The sequence below is a fragment of the Amblyomma mixtum genome, chromosome 3 (genome assembly GCF_055824585.1).
Source record: "Amblyomma mixtum isolate Tamu chromosome 3, ASM5582458v1, whole genome shotgun sequence".
Lineage (NCBI taxonomy): Eukaryota > Metazoa > Arthropoda > Arachnida > Ixodida > Ixodidae > Amblyomma > Amblyomma mixtum.
In genome coordinates, this window is record NC_143014.1 from 147,884,100 (window position 1) to 147,907,337 (window position 23,238).

Here is a 23,238-nt window from a genome sequence, read left to right on the forward strand (position 1 = left end):
AATAAAGCGCGGTATTGGAAGCCGCCCAGTTTGCGGGCCGACGCTAGAGTAGCTAGAATACCCGCTCTACGCTAACGCTCCATAACGGCAATAGATTCCGGCAATGGGAGCGCAATCACAGTCGTCGCCAGTCTAGCATGGTCAACGCAAGCATAAACACGAAAAAAATATGCTATAACTCTCTAGTAACTTGCCGGTACCGGTTCTCGAGGCCTTAAGAACCTCAGAAATCGAGTAGATAAGGCTTTGTGCGCTTTAAACGATTTATCACAGCACTGTTTCCCGCCTAGAGTTTCGGGCCGCACGGGTTGTGCTGTAGAAAAACCAGCACACAGAACCGTCACAAGTCACATGTGCCCTCAGATTAGTTAACACGATCGCTGCTCCGTTAGAAAACAGTGCTGTCATATTGCACATTACTTAACGCATACAGGGGCATACCTTCTTCATTTCTGTCATTCCCAAGACCTGCGCACCGTTACTAAGAAAAAAAGAAAGAAAAAGAACCACAACCTGAACATTTCGTGCCCCTACTTCTTTACCCATTAGATTGCTGAAGAATAAGGAAACAAAAACCGGTCACGATTAATTTCTCTCGGGGCTCTTGAAAACCTTTATGGCTTTAGTAATTACTATGCTGTTGCATACATAAGTCGGTATGACAACAACAATAATAACAACAGCAGATTTCAAGAAATGGGTTTAATAAAAACTGATCTTGTTGAAGGTGCGACACCACCACCACCACCAACAACAAGAACAGCAGGCTTCAAGAAATGTATTTAATAATAATTGATCCTGTTGATTACTATTGCGCTGCTGCTCTGTTAATGTAGTTTTTTACGATGTAGACAATGCACGCTTCAGCTTGTGCAATAGCCTCTCGCAGTAGCTTTCGCTCTCTTTTGCCCTGTAACGAAGGAAACAGTCAGTTAATTATTCTACTTTAATAACGGCTCAAAAACATGATCTCATTGCGGTAGTTTAATTACATATGAAAGTTCATTTCCGGTCGCACGTGATGCAGGGCTCCTTTAAAAAGTTTCGTGAACGGAAATGCAGCAACAATAAAGAGAAAGAGGGCGAGAAAATAATTTATGGTATCTTTATTTCTGTGCTGCATGAAGCTCTATACCTTCCAATTTTAACAGAGTTATTGTTTGTTTCAAGTGTGAGTAGAGCAGCTGTCCGTTTCGGTAGTACTGGAGCTGGCTCGCTCCACCACAGGGACCGAATCACCCCTACTGACACTCCTGGACAAGTACGTCCACAATCTGCTGGGCGAAAAAATGGTTATCTCTTTCCCATTGAAGACCTCAGTCGGCCATGTGCTAATAAAATTTCATTCTTTTTACACTCATTCGAAAACAAACCCAGAACGGAGCTTCTTTCGTAAACTAGTGTTTTCTACCAAGCTCTATGAGAGACGAAAGCAGGGATTTATTAACGAAGCATCCTTATATAAAAACTGAAGACAATGCTTGCTTCGAGCATTTAAATTAATGTCTTAGAATCATTATGATATGACACAGAAGAAAAGGAAGCTCTTTTAAAAGCATGTACTCGGTGCAACAACAATGAACACCGAACATTGTAATTTAGTGACAATAGCCAATGAAACCTAAAAGGCACACGCTTTTAACTATAGCTCTAGACTCTAGAGGAAGGTGCATTCACGGTTCTCGAACGTGAATCTGTCGCTCTAAACTTTCCATAATGCTCGATGTCATGTTATGTTTAGCGCCGGAAAGTAACTTATTTTTATGGTATTCAAGCACGCTCCACCAATTTCAGCTCGAATCGAGCCAAATGTATCCGTGCGCCCTGTGGACGGGGATGTTTCCCAGGCTCGGCCTAACGGGGGGAAGGGACTTGACATCCTGAAAACCTGCACTCAAGACTACATGCATAGGAGATACGGACCTGAGGTGCGTTCTCAAAAAGGATTTTCTAGTCCCTAGCAGCAGGGAAAGAACCCTCCGCTGTATCGCCGGGGAAAATCGCGGGAACTTTTCCTTAGAAGCGTGAATCACGCTAGTTGGTCATTGTAAGCGCACTTAAACAAAATAGATAGCGGTTCGAGCCATATCCCGCGTCTGTGTTTGATTCTGCACTGACAGAACACACATAAAGTGATGAACAACCGCCGTCAAGTTTTCCAACACGATGCTAGCCAAAATAATTCACTTCATTGCCGCCTTCACACGTAGCTTGGGAGAGATATATGCAGCTTATTTGTGCGAGCGAATTACACAATGTACCATTTAATCTCAAGCAAAGAGCCCTGAATGAGTGCTAAATTTATTAGCCAAAGTTGTGTCACATACACTTATGACTGTGTGGGTACATTGTTGGACAAACTGCTGCACACTTGGGAATGTAAAAAGTGAGCACGAAAACTGTAAAGGAGCAATGAAAACCGCAAGACTGACGGTCGACAATGTGGTCTCCTTTGCCGTCGTTCTTGTGTCGCGCTCCAACTGGCGCCCTGTTGCCCTGTTACCTTCATGCTCGTAACTGACATGCAACCTTGCCTGCCGCGGATGTCAGTTATGCACTTCTTATTGCATGCGTACACTCACCTTGAAGAATTTCTTGAGCGTGAACATTTCATACTAGAGAAATATGAAAAGAAAACAAGCAAAGTTAGCGATACACTGCCTGCAGGAGACATCCTGCTTAAGTTGAAAGCGAAACTTTGAAACCTATTATAACTATGACGCGGAGTAACGTTAGCTGCGTAGCTAGCCCGCGTGGGATAGACCCCCCTCCTTGCTACATGCTGTCGCAAAACATTGGAAGGTCTTTTAAAGAGTACCTACATAGCCTAAAGAACCTCCATAGCTTTATGCGTATGCGTACGCATGCAACACATCTACTGGCGAATGTCATTCAGAACCATGGCCTGATTTGATTTGATTTCAAATAGTTGCATCGAGCTTGGATCGCACATCTTGAGGCACAACATTTAATGAGACGCAGAAACTTGGCGTTATGTCCAGTCTTCCAGAACATGCAACCGGGTGTGTTGTCCTCGCTCTCATTAAAGAAAAGCCCTTCTAGTGAGTACGCTGCTTTGTACCTTTTTCGTCATCGGGTTCTCCGACTACTAGATCGCTGCGAGGGCGCGTCGCTCAGGAATAACAGCTCGCCAGTACACTGGACGCACCTATAGCATGAGCTTGGCGCATGATAACCTTGAATGCTTATGCGCCACTAAGCCCAACACAACAAAACACGCACCTATAGCAGTCCCGCGTTACTGCTGATGACACCGACGATCTGCTCAAAGTTGCGTCAGCCTGGAGGCCGGCGAGGCTCAGTAACGTGTATTCTTTCCTTATGGGGAGCCTGCGCTGCCCAGGTGGCACTACAGTTATTCCACTATTCGACTAAAAACTGCTGTCGTCAGTCGCTTGGGCCGCTACAAACGCGAGGGCACATTCTGAACGATTAGAAGCCCGCGTGTGGTTGATAGCACTATTTGCCTCGCTACTGTAGACATAACCCAGATAACTGACGCGCACCACGTGTGGCTTCGACAGAGCGCAGAAGCTCACGCCAATAAGCTGAGGAAGGTGGCGTGGAATAGCGCTACGAGTGCCCCAAAAACTGCTTGCTCCTCACGCTATGCTGTGTGTTACGGCGCTGCAATCGACACGGCAAACTTCAGCGCTGGTTCCCCATGCGAATGAGTGAGCGAATCTTCCGCGTGTGACCAGTGCAAACGTGGTAAACGAACTGAGAACCTACTCCGGCGCTATTCCCGTTCTGGAACTTATTAGGCGTATCTATGGGAAGCCCCGTCCCGATTGTATTTTCCTCTTTTTCCGGATGTTCATGGTTTTAGACCATGACCTCAAATTTCATCGCCGGAGAGAGTAATAGTGAAGCAATACTGCCATATTTAAAAAGCATAAGCATAAGCGGACGCCTGCAGACGCGCGCAAGATTTTATTTATTTATTTACAATACCCCTAAGGGCCCTCGCGCGAGGGTATTACATAGGGGGGGGGGCAATACAAGCATAAAAATATGGCACAGGCATTTGAACAAAATACACGTAATAATGAATTAAAACTAGTAATGCACACAAATAACACAACAAACAACGCAGAATAAAATACTCAGTAAATGCATATAATGCAACAAAAATACCAAATCTGTTAGTACATGGTTTGCTTTAACGATTGCTGAAATGACTTTAGGTTAACCTCAGTAGCTATGTGTGATGGCAAGTTATTCCAATCTATTATAGTGCGAGGAATGAATGATTTCGCGTAGAGCGATGAACGGCATGTGATGCGTTTTATTTTGTTATCGTGGTCGCGGCGGGGAAAGACTGCAGGGTGTGGCAAAAAGAAGTCGTCGTGGAGGGTGGGATGGTGATACAGTTTGTGAAGTAAGGTTAGGCGAGCGAAATGGCGTCGACATGATAGCGGTTCCAACTCGGCACGTTGTTTTAATGCTGTGACACTGGTGAAGCGTGAATAATCTGAAAAGATGAAGCGAACAGCACGGTTTTGCAGGGATTCAAGGTTGTTAATGATGTAAGCTTGTTGAGGGTCCCATATGGCAGAAACGTACTCAACTTTCGGGCGGATTATCGTGATGTAAGCAAGTTTTTTTAAGTGTGAAGGCGCGTGTTTGAGATTACGCCTAAGAAGGCCGAGTGCGCAATTTGCTGATGCTAAGATTGTGTTAATATGGTAATGCCAAGTTAGGTCAGACTGAAAGTGAACTCCTAGGTACTTGTAAGTTGTTGTAAGTTCAACTCTATCGTTATTGAGGAAGTAGGCTGTAGCAATTCGAGTGGAACGGTTAGTAAAGGACATTAACTTTGTTTTAGATGCATTTAGAGACATTAGCCAGGAAGAACACTACTTCCTTTGCTACTACTTTTTCTACTACTACTTTTTCTACTACTACTACTACTTTTTCTCACTATAGACGGATACAACTCATGAATGAAGCGGCAGGTGCCCCTCAAAGAAAGCCCTCTAACCAATGGCGTCGACCGATTCTCATGACGTCGTGGTCTATCCCATTGGAGTTGCTAGCGTGACATCTCAGGAGGTGGCAGATGAAAGAGGATTTATCACGGTTTAATCCGATTAACCGCAGTGTCATGAAGATCGGTCGACGCCATTGGTTGGGGGGCTTTGTTTGAGGGGCACCTGCCGCTTCGTTCTTCAGTTGTATCCGACTACAGTTTCATCTTCAACGCTGGTGGATGGACTACAAACACTCTTTGAGGAGAAGAGAAAACTGGATTTCGTACATCTTGTCACAGCGATTCCGACAATGCGTGCACACAAATCGGGGAAAACAATTAGCATACAGCTACTACGACTGGTAGAGCTCATGGTTCGCTTATTACGGCTTCATGCATATAGCAAAGAAAAGCTATGGTCTGGCTAGCTCACCTGCACAAACCCTGTCCAAAGAGAAAATCAGAAAAGCGTGGTGCTTACTTCTGAGCCTGTGGGGTATTTGCTAGCCGCGCTGCACAAGTTTTTGCATTACATGTGTCACGCCCACTCTTTGTCTAAAGAGTCTGAGGACACGGAAAGCACGGTTTCGCACACCTGTACACATGCCTTCGAGTAAGGGGATCACTCCAATGCGAGCGAAATGCGCGGATATGTGCCACATGCATATCGAATAAAACCCCACCGTGGTGACCAAGTTGCTTTGGCGTTCTGCTGCTCAACACAAAGCCCCCCCCCCCCCCCCCCCAGGGAGGGGGGGGGGAGATCCTGGTAGCAGCATTTCGATGGAACCGAATACAAAATCGCTGGTGTGCTGTGTGATGTCACTTCACGTTAAAGAAACCTCGGCAGTCGAAGGTACTCGGAGCTCCGTGAAATCAGAAGAGCAGCTTTGATTCATTAAACCCTACATGCCATACCACACCATACCATACCATACCATACCATACCATACCATACCATACCATACCATACCATACCATACCATACCATACCATACCATACCATACCATACCATACCATTGTTGCATACAATAGAACAATGGACACAGTGCGCACGCCCGTCTCCCGCACCGGACCTCTCAACGGGAGCGTGCTTACCACCTCTCCGCCCCGCTGGGAGCATCTTCTTTCTTTCCCCCTTTCCTTTCTCCGGCCGACTTCCGGCAGCCAAAGTTGTACCCCTCGAGTCGAGTTTAATTAAATAGATTTCTTGAGTCTCAAGCCAACGGCGGACATAAAAGTGGCCACTAGGAAGCAGATTCGAGCCCAGCGTTAAACTACCGTGTAACACTATAGCTACGCTCGCGCTTCCCGGACGGATACTGGAATACTTCGGTTCCTCCTGGGCACCGTGGTTTGGGAGCCTCCAGTTCTACTCTGAAGCTAATAACATGCGAAGAGCGCCTAGACGCGCGCCCACCAGCCCACGATCACACGGGCGCCGTTTGCGTTCCGCCTCTATCGAAACACGGCCGCCGCGGCCGGGTTTGAACCCGGGTACTGTGGCTCAGTAGACGAGCGCCTTAACCACTGAGATACCGCGGCGGGAAAAGATCCTCAGCTGATGGAAATTATTCCGTAGACCTCCACTACGGGTCCTCTCTCTCTCTTTCTTCTCTCCTTCCCACCATCCTCCCTTTCCTTACGGTGCGGTTCAGGTGTCCACTGAGATATGTGCGACAGATACTGCGCCATTTCTTTTCCTCAAGAGAGAGATAAATGCAGGGAATGCAGGGAGGTTAACCAGGCGATGCCCAGTAGGCTACCCTACACTTGGGGAGGGAAACGCGCGCGCGCACACACGCGCACGCACACACACACACACACACACACACACACACACACACACACACACACACACACACACACACACACACACACACACACACACACACACACACACACACACACACACACACACTCTGACTGACTGACTGACTGACTGACTGACTTACTGACTGACTGACTGACTGACTGACTGACTGACTGACTCACTGACTGACTGACTCACTCACTCACTCACTCACTCACTCACTCACTCACTCACTCACTCACTCACTCACTCACTCACTCACTCACTCACTCACTCACTCACTCACTCACTCACTCACTCACTCACTCACTCACTCACTGACTCACTGACTCACTGACTCACTCACTCACTCACTCACTCACTCACTCACTCACTCACTCACTCACTCACTCACTCACTCACTCACTCACTCACTCACTCACTCACTCACTAGCCGCCGCGGTGGCTTAGCGGTTATGGTGCTCGGCTGCTGACCCGAAAGACGCGGGTTCGATCCCGGCCGCGGCGGCTGGAATTTCTTTGGAGGAGAAATTCTAGAGGCCCGTGTACTGTGCGATGTCAGTGCACGTTAAAGAACCCCAGGTGGTCGAAATTTCCAGAGCCCTCCACTACGGCGTCTCATAGCCTCAGTCGCTTTGGGACGTTAAACCCCATAACCCCATAAACCAAACCAAACCATCACTCACTCACTCACTCACTCACTCACTCACTCACTCACTCACTCACTCACTCACTCACTCACTCACTCACTCACTCACTCACTCACTCACTCACTCACTCACTCACTCACTCACTCACTCACTCACTCACTCACTCACTCACTCACTCACTCACTCACTCACTCACTCACTCACTCACTCACTCACTCACTCACTCACTCACTCACTCACTCACTCACTCTAAACAGTGAGAGGACTTCACTGACAGCTGGCTCTTTTCAAAGAAGCCTGTCCTCATTTGTATCATGGAATGCTGATGATTTTATTAATGCGAAAGCATTAAATTGACCAATCGGCAACAAAACCCAGCGTTGTTGTCCAGCAGCAGTGGTATGGAAACCCAATGACGTCCCCATGGTCTCGCATGACGTCAGTATTAGACGATAGATAGGACGGGGGATCGTAGGCAATGAGGCAAAGACATTAGACGAGACAACAATGGTTGGTGATAGAGTGATAGTGACATTGGTAGTTTTGCAATGATAAAAGACGTTACTAAATAAGGATGAAGGGCATTAATGACCGTGGAAGTAATAAAGGCCTTTAGATCAAAGGCCTTTATGGTGAAGGGCTTTAGGGTGAATGCCTTTAGGTCAAACGCCTTTGTGATAATTGCCTTTGGGCCAAAGGATGCTTTCGCATTCACAGCACGTAAGGACCTTAAGTTCCCACCTAACTTTTCTCCTTTATAACAGTGTAACATTCTTAGAATTTTTTCTGTGCATCTGAACCATCCTTTTCGTGTTTAAGACTGCTATATCCTGCTATATCCATTACTGCTATATCCATTACCACTGTTTACTGTTCACTTATTAGTTTCGTTTTCGCTTTTCAGTGACATCGTACTGCTCATCTTTTTAAAATATTCAACACGTTTTAATCATTTCGAGGTGCACACACCGTATATATTGCACCCACTGGGGAATTTTGTGGAGTTTTACTCGTATTTTTTTTCTGTGTCCTTGTGTGGGAGAGGGTCCACTGCGGTCCTAGTGCTTTTTGTTTGTAAGGTTTACAAAGTAGGGAATGACCAAGACAGAAGGGAGGGACACGGGACGAGTACCCTCCTTCACACAAAGCCGCCCGCAGACCCGGGCCCTGAGCGGCGCGCCCTGAGGAGACAAAGAACCACCTCTACGTGAGGATCACTGCAGGCGCAGAGAACGAAAACAAAACCTACAGAGAATGGCGGCTAGCGAACGCGAGCAAAGCTTTGAAACAATTAGATGCGGGAAGAAACTTTTTTGTGGAAAAAAGATCGAAACCCTGTTTCTTTTTTTTGTTGACGCAGAGAGTCACTGAAATGTATTGCGCAAATAGGATAGCCGTCTTCCTCTTCCGCAACGCCCTCCAGGAGTCACAGATAAATGCTTTCCTGTCACGCTGCCGCAGTATATTGTGTACTGAGGCAATCGTGCGGGGGCTTTCGAATCCGGGGATCTTGAAAATGGGGCAAACACGGCAGGCAAAACGCATCGGGGCATTTGGTGCGGGGCAATTAGTGCGGGACATTTGAAACGGGGCAACGGGTCAGGGGCTGAACTCAGGGCTTTCGGAAACGGGGCTAACACAGCAGAGTATTCCGTGCGGAAGATCTCACATGGGGCTTCTGACATCGGGTGCTTTCGTGCACCACCAGCGTAGGCACTTCACGAGATGCTGGGCAAGATGGGACATAACGTGGTCAACCAGCTTATTTAGCGCTGTACGAACTAAACACCGTTTCCAACCTCTGCACGCGACAGAAAATAACGGGGCTCGCTTGATCATCAGCCACCAGCTGAACCAGTTAGAGGGAGACCGCGGAACTGCGTGCACACTCATAATCAAGGACACCTTTCGCAGAACTTGGCCGGAGCATGCACCTAGGCTAGCCCGACGACAAGCACCTCAGGACGCGGTCAGGTCAGAGCCTGTCGCTACTGGGTAGCACCAACGTCGGCGTTATTTATAACGGAAAGAAATGGAAGTTGTCACTTTTAATTGTGAAAGGCACTGTATCCAGCCTCTCGGGAAGGAACTGGTTTGACGCACTCGGGATCATGATTTTCGGCGCCCATCAGACCAGAACCAAGACGACGGTGGAATACCTTCAAGAAAAGTGCGGGATAGTCTTCTCGGGTGACACTCCTGGACGCAAAGGACCACCGTCGACCTTGAGCTACTCTGCGATATCAGCCCGAAGTACTTTAAAGCAAGGCCAGTACCCTTTGCCCTGAGGACTGTATTAAACTGCATTAGAAGCGGAACTTGCAAATTAAAAGAGCTAGGTATCATTGAGCCAACGCATTACTCGGAATGGTCGACACCACTCGTCGTAGTTCGAAAGAATAATGGCACCCTACGTCTCTGCGGGGAATACAAGAGCTCCATGAACTTGTTCATCAAACCGTTTTCCTACTCGCTGCCAACGTCAGAGGATGTCTTCAGCCCGCTTCGCGCAGGAAACTTTTCACCACCTTGGATCTAACGCAAGGTCAGCGAAGCAACATCTCAAGGCCTCTACAAGTTAAACTGCCATTTGGCATAGCGGCAGCCCCAGCAATGTTCTAGAAGATTATTCAGGCAGTACCTCGCAAAACACTGGGAACATGTGCATATCTGGATGATGTAATCATCACCGGAGCATTATACGAGGAGCATGCCACGTGCTTGGAACAAGTATTCGAAAGTCTATCCAACGCATTTTTGCGGATAGGGAAGAAAAAAAAAGTTATTTTTTTTTGCTGTGCCAAGCGTAAATTTTCTTGGTCACCTAACTGACGCTCAAGGCATTCATCCTACTGATGAGAAGGTACAAGCCTTAACAGAGGCACGAGCAGCAGCTAACCAGCAAGACCTGCTAACCTTTCGCGGACTGCTTACGTTCTCTGGACTGTCTCTAGAAAAGCGAACAAGTTGGTCACAGTTGTTCGCTTTTGCAACCTGTTGGGAAAAGATGACCCAGGGCCCTGGTTTTGACGCCATCAGAAGCCATTCCAGTGTCTGAAATAGCTTCTTCTGCAATGCACAGCCCTCAAACAAAACGATGAGAGCAAGGCCTTGATCATAGCCTACGTTGCTTCGCCCTTTCGGTGTAGGTGCTGTTCTTTCACAAGCCGACAGTTAAGGAAGCCAGGCACCGATTGCTTTTGCGTCTCGCACTCTGTCAGCAGCAGAGCGCAACTGCTCTCAGCTCGATCTCGAGGGGCTTGCCGTGTTCTACGCAGCCAAGAAGTTTCGCCAGTACACTGCAGTCGAAAAGTAACGTTAACAGACCACAGGCCGCAAGGCAATTTTGGACACCAGAAGCCAAAACCGCAAATGCTGTCACCGCACATGACACGCCAGTGCATCGAAATGTCATATGACTACGATCTTGTGAAGAAGTCAGCGCGAAAGCTGCACGAGGGACAGTAGAGAAGACACATAAGGCATTGTGTCATGCTTATTCTTTTCTGTCCCTCATCTAGTTTTCGCCCCGCCTTCTTCACATCGAGTAGCACCAACTAGAAGGACAGCACACTCTCCTGGACTACAATCTTGTGCACCCCCGGGGACGGAGCACCAGAACTCTGACGCACGGAGCCGCCTGCCGCTGAGTTCTGCACATGGACGGCCTAACTAGGGAGACGTTTCGATGTTCGATGCCCTGCCAAGGCCACACCTAACAGCAAAGACGGTCGCTGCATCGACGTAAGAAGACCCAGTTCTATCGGAGCTCCACAACGCCGTTCAAGAAGGCAACGTAAGCCGATTGAAGGGAGACTTCTACAGCGCCTACAGCAGGAGAGCTACGGAGTTGAGAACGAACCGCGGTTGCATCTCCTGTGGGTCATGAATTGTCATTCCACCAGCACTACGCGCACAAGCCACGTGGCTGCTGCATGCAGACCACCGAGTCGTTGACGCTATGAAGCAGTCCGCCAGAAGCTTTATATTGACCTTGCATATTGACCTTGCAGGCCCAGTCGAGGGATGCACGTTTCCTGTTGCCGACGCCTGCACTAAATGGCTCGAGATCCGGCAGATGGGCAAGACAACGTCCTCTGATGTCTCTGATGCACGGAGAGCGTTGCTTGACGTTTAAACTGCCACGAAGGACCATCTGCGATAATCGCAGCGCCTTCTTGTCGGCAGAGATCAGATAATATTTCAACAGAACGGCTCGCCGCGTTGGCTCAGTGGTTATGGTGCTCGGCTGCTGACCAGAAAGACGCGGATTCGATCCCGGCCGCGGCGGTCGAATTTCGAGGGAGGCGAAATTCTAGAGGCCCGTATATTGTGGTCGAAAGCAGGGAAAGCAGGTGGTCGAAATTTCCGGAGCCCTTCACTACGACGTCCCCCATAGCCTTAGTCGCTTTGGGACGTTAAACCGCATAAACCACATAATAAGAGGGGGTTTCAACAGAATGGCCATATCAAGCCGTGGCTGCATGGCTGTGACAGAAGCGCATCTGAGCGAGCTGGCGCAGCGGCCGTTGCGGTGAGCCCCTGTTAACGTGACTTCGCCAGGCGGCGCATCGAAGCTTTCGCGGTGGCGGCGCCGCCCTGTGCCGCAGCTACAAGTTGAGGCGATGCGGCCAGATGCAGCTTGGCCTCTTTCGCTTCAGGCTACAGTGATTTCCGGTCACCTGCTCACGATTTAGAAAACTTCCCCGCCGTCCCGCCCACACATCGGATTTTTTTTTACCGCTCCTGACTCCTCACTCGCTTCGCTGCGACGCGCTTTCGGGTTTACATGCTTTCTCGAAGGTCGCTTCTCAATCTACCCCTTGCTGGCGCAGACGTTGTACATTGATCCAAGCGGCCTTACACAACCAGAGGACACGACGTGCTCGACACTCCTTATCTCTTCTCTTCCACAGCCTTTACCACCACCCCCATATGTAGGGAGGCCCGGCTGCCTCTTCTCGCACTGTTTATTTCTGGCCCAGTCATGTGCTGTGTGAAAATCTAGGGCAAACGTCTCTTCTCTTGATCGAGAAAACTTGATGGTATCACCACTGTGAGGACCAGGCCAAACCAAGGGCACTGGACTATATGTTCCGCGCTCAGTGTCGCTATAAGACGATTTTGTCCCATCTTCACGCCACAACCCCGCTGTCGCTGAGCATGAATCAATACGAAGATCGAACGCGGGGCATGACGTCACTTGAGCCAATGACGCAGGGCGAGAAGTTAGAAAATAGAATGGAATCGGTTGCAGAATAGTTGCATTAAAACGAACCAGTATTCTAGCGTGCCTGGTAACATTACATCGCCTCCGTCAGTTGTTCGAGCTTAAGTTTCCTGGAACAGGAGAGGGGACCTTTATGCTAGGTCGTTGACAATTAACGTGCGCATATTGTGTAGTTGTATTTTGTAGCATAATCCAGCATACTGAATACTTGATGGCAGTACGCAAGTGATATATATCGTAAGATAATATACAAACCGGACTGCACAGTCCATGAGCAAGATGCTTTACTCCCCATTGTCGTTTCACCAGGATGTTACTTATCATGGCTTGAACCTGCAAGCCGACAAAAAAAATTGAAAGGGTAGTTTCAACGGAAAATATTAGCTAATATTGGTTATATGCAGCATGATTATCAAACTACCTCTTGAAATTAATTTTCTATGCTGAAACCAACCCAAACATGCAAAAAGTGATTAGACGCAAGAAACTATTAATCCACAGCATGGCACTACTGAGGGAAAGACGACTAGTATAATAAAAAAAGAGAGAAATGAGGGATCAAGGAACGACAAAAAAAAAAAAAAACTTCGAGGGGATCGCTTAAGACGCTGCGATTTTCAGCGCTCATTGGTCGCTTGAACCTGCCTGAGTGACGTTACAGACGAATGAGGTGGTTAAACGTTCAGATATACTACTGAAATTGACAGCGCCTTTCAGAGCCTCTCGCAGAGCGAATACTCAAAATGGACCGTTTGACCTTTGATTGTTAAAACAGATGCTTGGGCAAGTTGGTAACTCATTTTCACCGGAACAGCGCGCACTAAGACAGCGCTCGTGTGTGTCGTGTCTCCCTTCTTGTCCGTGTCTTAGTGCGCGCTGTTCCGGTGAAAACCTTTGATTGACCTTGCAGTCGCCTTAAAGGCATCCCAGAAGCCCAGTGTATGCACTGCGCTTCCGGTATGGCTCTTGGCTGTAAAAATATTCACGGAATATGTAGACACCTTCTCAAGAATAGACCACTGAATTGCTACAACTGGAACTCTGGCGCACAGTTTGTTCAGCTAAAGTGTTCAAGCCAACCCTTTCGATTAGTGCTGTTTTAGTTAATCACGTATTTTACGGAAGCCTATAAACAAAAACATTCCCCGCATCCACAGTTATGGGGTGCAAGAAAAAAAAAATCTTCTTAGTCGCATTTCGATTCGAACTCGCCTACCGCGGATTTTGAAAACAGAGCTGTAGCGGACTTGACAAGTATAAAGCAACTTTTTTTTACAGCGAAAGCTATTACAGCTTTGGTTTAGCCATGTGGTCTTGCATTCTACCCTAGAATCGACAGCGTCAGCCGTAACGTATTAATAACTTAGTAGTTAATTTAATTGGGCTTAATTAATAACATTTAATTTCAAGGTGCACTAAAGAGGAATCTGAACTCGTCTTTTTACCACGGGAACTCGATCTGCACGTTCCGAGCATTCTTAGAAACATCGAATTATTGCCTTGTGCGGCCGATTTCCCTAATTTAAATCGGGTAAACGTCCCGGCTCCCGCCTTTTTTTGAACTCACCGCTGAGGTGGGCGGAGTCAACCAACGCGTGGGGTGCCTTTTAGCCAGTCCCGTGTCGGCTTTCCGCTCTGCCATCGGTGGAGTAATACGTAGTGATCGGCGAAAGCAAAGAGCCCCCGCGTATTTTTATTTCCGTGGGCCTAATTTGCGGCTATGTAGCCTCTGACTGGGTCTTTTTATTCACGGAAACCTAAAAAACAAAAATAAAAGCGCAAGCGAAGCCGCCACAGGGCTGCCTGAAAGGCACTCCACGCGTTAGTTGACTGCTCCTGCCTTCAGCGGCGAGTGCACAAAAAAGGCGCTAGCCGGGACGTTTAATCCGATTTAAATTAGGGAAATCGGCCGTGCAAGACAATAATGCGAAGCTTCTAAGGATGCTCGGAACGTGTAGATCGAGTCACCGCGGTAAAAAGACGAGTTCATATTCCGCTTTAGTGCACCTTCAAGCGAATTACACTCTACAGCGTCGGTCGTAAGACCTTTAATTAATTTGTGAAATAATGTAATTAACCATAAGTAATTTATTTAAACTTAAATAATTTAATTAAATGGTCGCCGCCAGATGGCGGCAACCTGCCACGATTGGTTGCGAACTGATTGGTTGCCAATCGGTTGGAGTTGGTTGTCACGGGAAAAACCCAGGGGGTGGCCACCGTGGAAGGAGGTTAGGGCGAGGGTGGAGGAATGCACAACCTTAGGGTGGTTGTACGGCAGTATTGCAGGGCTGTATAGCTAAACCAAACCTATAGCAGCTTTCGCTAATCCGCGCGCTAAGACGGTAAGAAGAGCTCTGCAATGTTTTTTTTTTGTTTCAAAGGGCACACAGGCAAAACGGACTAGATAAGAATAAATCAGCGGAAAAACATCCCCATGCACACTCCCTGAACACACAGGCAGCCTTAGGCATGCCCTCAAGAGCAGGCCTCGATGCATGCTCCTGAGCCTTGGCTTTAAAAAGAGGGCTGCGCTAATTTGTACTAGAGCATAATGCATATTTACAATCTGTACTGCGGGTAAATTTGCCATTAAACTAAAGTATTGCGAAATGTCTCTTACGAAGACGCAAGGAGTTGTGACTGCGGTTTTAGTAAATTGCAGCAGACACCACTTTGAGTCTCCGTTCAGAAAGCAGTGCCAATTACATATTGAAATTGGGGTTTCGTAGCCCTTTACGTGCTCTTGAAAGTGTAACTCTGCATGTACGCGTTCGCGCTTTAGTCGGCTCTGGGCAATGCTGCGTGGGTATGTTTAGCTCGAGCCTACTTACTTCGCGGTAAGTCTGCCTCCACATGCATTCCAGTGCCAAGACCCGGTACTGATCTGGCAGAACTGCAATACAAAATTCGCTCATGTGAACAACCGTAATCCCACCTCGTTCCGTTTGTTTTTTTTTTTCGGGGGGTTAGGGGAGCTTATTAATTGGAAGCAAACTTAGGACTAGGCTTTAAAGGATCGATTGGGATGCAAACCAACAAGAACATAAAAGAATAATGCACAATAATACAGTTATGGGAAACACTGCTGGACATTTGCGATACGAGATGCCACAATAAAAAAATGAGTAACTGATTATGAATATATCATTAGAAAATATAAAGAAAGATAGCAACACACTCTCATGGTTACGAAAAGCTGTAACAAATTCTTAGAGTTCACTTTCTGCAATGCTGCGCTAGCTACTGTGAAGATGAAATGTAATTAGCTTACACGGTTTTCAATAGTTGACTTTCTAGTATACAGACAACCACTTCATGAAGGTAGTTCAAATCTGAAAGCCCGTCCGGCACAAATACATTTTTAAACGTATTGGTCCTATGTGTTATTTTTGTATTCTAATTGCGCTAGAAAGTTAGTTCTTTTCGCCCCTTGGAAGGAAGCGTGGAAGCAATAGGAAACGATCATAATCGTACGGCGGAATGGCGCATCATAATCGTACGGTGGAATTTCGGCGATGTACTTAGTGTTTCTTGCGCTTATAAAGCCCTTGTCTTTATAAAACAAAAGTTTCAAGCCAGAAAGCGAAGTACACGCAGCAAAGAATAAATGTGAAGTTGAGAATCGTATGGCCGCTGTATCGACAGTTGCGGCTTTAGTACGGTGCGGCGGAAAAAGCGCAGGTATTAGCGAAGTAAGTCGGTCTTGTGCGCCAAAAGGAGAGCACTCAGTCGTTTTAAGGGCACAGAGTAAGGTAAAATTAGAAAAAAAAAGTTTTTTTTCTTTTGCAATTTGAGAAGTTCAATTCTTTCTACACATTTTCCATGATCGCGCTTTCCTCAGAAAGCCATATTTCGGGGTGAAAAACGCTTTTTCCGAAACCAAGTAGTCAGCTGCCACGCCCCCTTTCCGGATACCCTCCGCGTTTATCGCCACTTTTTTCAACCAAAAAGTCCACCACCTGATTTGAAAGCTTGTCTGAAATCAGCTACATATAAATAATTGTTTGCCAACTATTGTTCAGCTGTCTTTTTTAGCCAAGATAATCTTGAGACGCTGCGCACGTTTTTTCCACGTTTTTGCAACTTTCATGCAGCTGCGTACGAGCATAAAGTAATATAGAAGTAAAGAGCGGACACTCCCGTAGGCCCCAGCGGCCGACTTTTGTGCACAGCGCACCTAGCGGACCCGGGGAAACGCACTGGCCTCAGAGATGATAGGCGATAACAGGAATCTTGGAGGCTCTACTTTCATTGCGTCTTGTGCGTTCTCCACTCTCGCGGAGGAGGCGGTGTCACATTGCCCAGCTGAGCAGCCGGCCACCAGCGTGACGATTACGGAGCACGCAACGATTATCCAGGTTTCGACGCGCAACGCTCGTCAAAAGCGTTTGGCTTTGATCGCTTGCCTGGACGCCGCGGCGAACACGTCACCCACAAGCCGCAAAGGCGTTATGCCACGCATCGCGTGTGCTTGGCCAGCGGCAGTGAACCTACTACGTGCATTCTGTCAGGGTGACAATGAGCGCATCAGTCACTCCGCAGAAGGAAGCCAAGACCATACTCTTTTTCTTTTTTTTGTATTTGCACGTTCAGTGCCATCTGGCGGAAACGGGGAAGCGCCGAACTCGGCCGCGAAAGGGCCCGAGTGTCCGCTCTTTACTTTTATGTTACTCTATGGTACGAGTGCTTCCCCTTCCAATGAGTATTGTACTTTGTGCCGGTGTTAGTTGTTGTTGATAAGATGAGATGCCTAGAGCAAAGTATGCCTTCAACAGGCGTGTATTTCACGGCAACCATTACACTCATTCGGAAAAATCAAAAGGATGTCCATGACCTAATTTGACGCCGAACGCCAAACGCGCCAGCTCCTCGACATCGAAGCTTTCAAGATTTTCTGTGTGCTTCCAGGAAGAGGATGTGCTACAGAGCAGAAGCGGATATGCCTTAATGGACACGGATGGCATTTGTGCCGCAATTACACAGAGTTGTGTGCGTAGACAGTGCGGTGGAAGGGTTGAGCTCAACAAAAATCTGACAAAGCGCACGTTTGTTAGGCTTCAGACCCTAAGGATGGCAGCACTGGACGCTGTTATTTCATTTAATGATGGTAGCATCGAACGGGCCAACGTTTTGAAGGCGTGTGGATTGAACCCAGGGCGCAACACCATCGAGTGGCTGAGGGAAGCTGACCACAAGAGTATGTACTTTGAGGACCGAGATACACGACAGCTGACAAAAGAGGCCAGACAAGCAAAATGACAAGCCCAAACGCACAACATTGACTGCGACAGTGACTACGAAGTAGGGGGCTATTAAACCAGTGGCTATGAATGTGTTTGTGCGATTAAAAAATTGTTTTTCACATCATTTTTCACTTTAGGTTCAATTATCTCAAAACAGTGTTTTTTCTTACAAAGGTACCATTATTTCCTTTGTCTTTCAAGACAGACAGCTGATTTTCTTTTGCAGCCATCTACATAAGTGTTGACAACTACTGAACTAGAATTAGCGATTTCACTCAGTAGTTTTTCGTTAAAAGTTTTCAAATGTGAAAAGAAAGCCGAAACTTATATACTACAGGTAAAAATTTCATTAAAAATACAATTTTCAACATACTTAAAATATTCTAGTTCATTAAAAAGAGCTCAAAATTTGGAACAAAATGATATATATATTATCAAGCTACACCTATTAGTTGGCGAGAAACATGTACCTCAACATGGCCTAAAATGCATGGGAAGTATAGGGCTTACCCTGTGCCCTGAAGACATCGCAGAGCGTCGAGAAAGAGCCTCGCAACCTCTTTTATTTTCGTTTATGTGCGCCATTCGATAATGCCGCAGACACAATAGAGAGGGTAATGAGGCGCTTATCTGTAGCGATATTTGGTAAATAGGTTACTGGTAGCGTTTAAATTCAGGAAATCATGACATAACCATAAAACACATTTCCCTTAATTAGTGACAAGAAATGCCGTTACGAAAAGGCATTTTTGCATGCAGATCTAACAGTCCTCAGAACGAACGACTCATTCGTGATATGCACATCGAAACTAACGTCACGAAGCTTATTGTGCTTTAATAATGAGAAAAAAAAAAGCCAGTCATGCTAGCATCTCCTACGAATGCGCATACTGTGGTATAAATCCTTAACAGTGTTGTTCACTCACCGCAGAACAGAACCTTTTTCTTTTTAGCGGCTTCTTGCGCAGTCGTACCGCATATTACAACTGCTAGAAGGAAGAGCGCTAGCACTCTCATCTTGCTGGGGTAAGGAGTCTTGGTTAGAAGAGCTGCAGTCGAGGAAACGACGACGTTTCGCCTTGTGCCCTCGCCCTTCACGCAGACCTTCGGCTTTCGGTGCCTTGTGCACCTTGTCGGTGGTCTCGCAACAATAAGCGAACCTGAAAGTTACAGTTGCTGGGCAAAGCACTCGGGAAAAATACAATCGAGGCATCGATCATAAGTGGTGGCTCCATTTTGTGTTTTCAGGCAGTGCACTGCACGGCCAAGCAGACTGTGACGCAGAATAAGACAATGAAGCTAGAACCGCTGCGTGTGCATTGGTGGCTCCAAGAAGGGGTTCGCATCTTTCTGTGAGGGAGTTATGGTTCGGGAACAACGCTATCACTTTGTTGTTTCTATCTGTGAACGATCCTGCGCAGGTGATGGGGAAATTGGTAACCACAGTTTTATAAGGAGATGAACAAAGCGGACTGCTTTCGGTCTCCGGAGCTACAGGACACCCGAAGTAAACAAAATCTTCTTTCATGCAGTGACAGCAATGTGACACTGATGCGAACATGCCCGGTTTGAAAAAACTCAGCCAACTGTCCTGTGAGCTCACCTCTGTGGCTTTAGAAGGCAAAACCTCCTCGAGTTCTACGGCGCACTTGGAATTACCTTCCAAATACAAGTGCCCCGTGTGTTTATATGCATGAAGAATCTTTTTCTAATCTTCATAAATGACTTACCCGCCTGCGTATCATCCAAAATCAGATTATTCGCTGATGATTGTGTTATATACCGTAGCATTTCTAACGACTCTGACCGCCAATCTTTGCAAAATGATTTAGATTCCATTAGTAAGTGGTGTTCTTCTTGGTTAATGACCCTTAATTCCTCTAAAACTAAACTTGTCTCTTTCACTCGCAAGTCTTGTCGCATCCCAACATCTTACACTCTCCTTAATAACCCGGTTGAACTTTCTACTTCCTACAAGTATTTGGGACTACACCTTCAGTCTAATTTAACATGGAATTACCATCTTAGCCATATTCTTGCAGCTGCTAACCGCTCTCTGGGCCTTCTAAAACGTAACCTTAAACAAGCGCCTTTCCACCTGAAAAAACTAGCATATGTTACCTTAATACGGCCTAAAATCGAATATGCGTCGGCCATCTGGGACCCGGATCAAGCATACCTTATTGATGACTTGGAATCTTTGCAAAACCGTGCCGTTAGATTCATCTTTTCTGATTATTCTCGTCATACTAGCGTCACCGCACTAAAGGCTCGCGCCGAACTTGATACGTTATCACATCGCCGCAAACTATCACGCTTGACCCTTTTCCATAAACTTTACCATCTTGTTCTGCTCCATGACGATTTTTTTCAATCACCTGAATCTTTTTTTCCACGTCGCGACCACCCGCTGAAAGTTAAACGCACATCATGCCACACTTCTTCGTTTGCTAACTCTTTCATACCACGTACTATAGTCGACTGGAATAATCTTCCATCACACATCGCTTCGGAACGGGATCTTAATAAGTTTCAGGACCTTCTTACCCAAATATCTGTTTAGCTACACTAATTGATTGTACCACATGCTGCATTCAGATTTTTTGTTATTTTGTTTTGTTCCTGCGGTTGTTATGCCTCTAAAACACTATCTGTTCTTTTTTTTGTGTAAATTACAATGTATACTACAGGTTTTTGTTTATTTCTTTTGTTTTCTACATGTGCTTTCTGTTCTTATGTATAGCACATTGGCGCTTGCTCAATATTATTTTGTGTTCTGTGTCTTTGTTCCCCCCTATGTAATACCCTCGATTGAGGGCCTTTAGGGGTTTATTGAATAAATAAATAAATAAATAAATAAATAAATAAATAAATAAATAAATAAATAAATAAATAAATAAAGAATTATATTTTCTTCATGCATCTTGTGGCCGCTAGTGTGCCTCACAATTTTAGAAAGTCGTTTTCCTATATTTATAACAGTGAATATTGCCTCTGGCCTAAAAAGAAAAAAATAAAGGAGAGGGTGAAAGGTTTGCTAAGAGGATGAAAGGTTTGCTTCGAGAATGCGTTGGGGCCACGAACGAGGATGTGACCCTTGTGTCAGGCGAGAAGATCGTCGCTGCATGGTGCCGGATTCTGGTAGGCTACAAAACCAGATGGACACACAGCAAGCTGTAGATACTGGTAATGTAATGTGTAATGTAATGGCAAACAGGAAGTCCTAGGAGGGTAGGTAGTCCTAAAAAGTGAGGTTGGTGGTGAGTAACGGCAGAATGCCCGGCCAACATTGGGCGTATTTTTTCAAGCGCTGGCTGATTTGTGCGAGAGTCCCGGTCTTTAGTGGCAGCACATGTAGGGGAAAGTGCACGCAGGCGGCACCGCATGAGCGCTTGTATTGCCAAAAAGAGAGCGGCATCATCCAGGTTTCTGAGTGAGGGAGAAGGGGGCAAGTAGGCGGCTGAGAGGGCCGGTGCATCTGTCTGGTTATTTGGGTCGAGCATACATTAAAGTGGACCAGGACGCGAAAGCCGCACCGAATCAGAACAGGCTGTCTTTAGCCTGCGAGTTTCGCATCACTGCTCAACTAATTCGTCCGATGTGTCAGGATTTGCATGATTGGTAAATTGTAAACTGTTTTTTGAGGAAAGGAAATGGCGCAGTATCTGTCTAACATATCTCGGTGGACAGCTGAACCGCGCCGCAAGGGAAGGGAGGAAGGTGGGAGTGAAAGAAGAAAGAGAGATAGAGGTGCCGTCGTGGAGGTCTTCGTAATAATTTTGACCACCTGGGGATCTTTAACTTGCACTGACATCGCACAGCACACGGGCACCTTTTGCGTTTCGCCTCCATCGAAACGAGACCGCCGCGGTCGGGTTCGAACCCGGGTACTCCGGCTCGGTAGACGAGCGCTGCATGATCTTGCAGATACACTATAGATACACCATTGGGGTAAAGAAAATAAGATCAATGATGGCCCCCAGGCTTTCTTGATTGACGACTTCAATTTGTGGAACTTGAGCCCTTGCTAAATGAAGGGACCACTCATATACAGGGCGTATTTGGAAAGCCTTCCTCAGCGGGCGTTGCGAGACATTCAGGCGGGTTCTGCTAGCCTTGGCAGCAATACAGCGGATTGGAGCCAGTGTCTGAGTGGCAGGATTAGCTTGGAGGGACCAGGAAATCTCCGTCCCGACCTTGTGGATCGTTAAAGACATGATCCTAACTACGTTTCAAAGGTAGCTGCGAAATCCAGAACCAGTAGGAGGACAGCAGATTCAGTTTTCACTCTGAGATCAGTGCTTCATACTGTGATATCGGCGTACACCAAAAACCTATGAGGTGTACGTGGCATGCGAGCTCTACCCGAGACTGATAAAAGCCCTATTGAACATGTCGTTGCCACTGCCAGTCCTTCGCAAATAGTGACAAATGACGCCGTGACACCTCAGCTGATCCGTATCGCGAATGTGTTGTCTTTAACAACGAGTTTACAAACTTCCTCACTACAGGCACAACGCGTCGATTGAGTCCTTGATGGCTGCGTGACTGATGCTCCGGCAACTGTGGACGACTGCGAGGATGTGATCAGGACGCCCAATCCGTATGCAGCACCCAGAAAAGATGAAAGCTACTTAGGACGCAGTGGTTTAAGCAGTGCTGTTAAAACCACAATGGCAGGTAAGAGGTTGATAGCGTACAAAGTATCGATGTACATAAGTGAACTAAGACAAATCCCGTTAGATTGTCGCTGGCTTGCCTGGTTTTCGATTAGGTTTCACAGGAACTATCTTTAGAGTGTCCGGAGTGGGCTTTTGTAGCTTTAAATTAGATGAAGCAAACCAACCAAACTCGATATCATCACCAACGCCACGAGTTCAGATGGGAGCGGCGGGAAAATATACAGGGTGTTTGGTTGGTTTATGGGGTTTAACGTCCCAAAGCGACTCAGGCTATGAGAGACGCCGTAGTGAGGGGCTCCGGAAATTTCGACCACCTGGAGTTCTTCAACGTGCACTGATATCGCACAGTACACCGGCCTCTAGAATTTCGCCTCCATCGAAATACGACCGCCGCGGCCGGGATCGAACCCATCTCTTTCGGGTCAGTAGTCGAGCACCATAACCACTGAGCCACCACAGCGGCTATACATATGCAGTGCGTTTCACCTAAGAATTTACACAATTTTTAAAAACAGGATTTTTGAGTTAGAAGAGGGCTTTTTTTCGGCATAGCATTGTCAGCAGTGTAGTACATCAGAATAATGCTAATACGTGCTAACTAGCAGGCTGGTTAACTAAAGTTA

General features: G+C 46.8%; 2 protein-coding genes across 3 annotated transcripts in view; one reads left to right on the forward strand and one right to left on the reverse strand.

Annotated features, from left to right (window-relative positions):
- Nucleotides 1-23,238, forward strand: part of LOC149352338 (scoloptoxin SSD976-like) — a 62,263-nt gene that overhangs the window by 17,636 nt on the left and 21,389 nt on the right. For both annotated transcript variants that reach the window (XM_089581499.1, XM_089581500.1), the window contains exon 2: nt 22,445-22,613. The gene's annotated coding sequence lies outside the window, so the exon portion shown is untranslated. The remainder of the gene's footprint in view (nt 1-22,444; nt 22,614-23,238) is intronic.
- Nucleotides 688-19,099, reverse strand: LOC149352339 (uncharacterized). Its single transcript, XM_089577141.1, has 5 exons — nt 18,860-19,099; nt 15,522-15,583; nt 12,943-13,020; nt 2,583-2,615; nt 688-910 (listed from the first exon to the last, which is right to left on the reverse strand). Exons 1-5 carry the CDS (start codon nt 18,948-18,950, stop codon nt 809-811), a joined length of 366 nt encoding a protein of 121 aa, XP_089433267.1. The 5' UTR covers nt 18,951-19,099; the 3' UTR covers nt 688-808.

What these genes read in the sequence shown, in the direction of transcription:
- LOC149352339 (XM_089577141.1), bottom strand. Translation starts at nt 18,950, where the DNA reads ATGAGAGTGCTAGCGCTCTTCCTTCTAGCAGTTGTAATATGCGGTACG. An exon ending in GAAAAAGGTTCTGTTCTGCG is followed by an intron (nt 15,584 to 18,859) that starts GTGAGTGAACAA and finishes TTTGTATTGCAG; the next exon opens with TTCTGCCAGATCAGTACCGG. An exon ending in CTCATGGACTGTGCAGTCCG is followed by an intron (nt 2,616 to 12,942) that starts GTTTGTATATTA and finishes ATATTTCTCTAG; the next exon opens with TATGAAATGTTCACGCTCAA.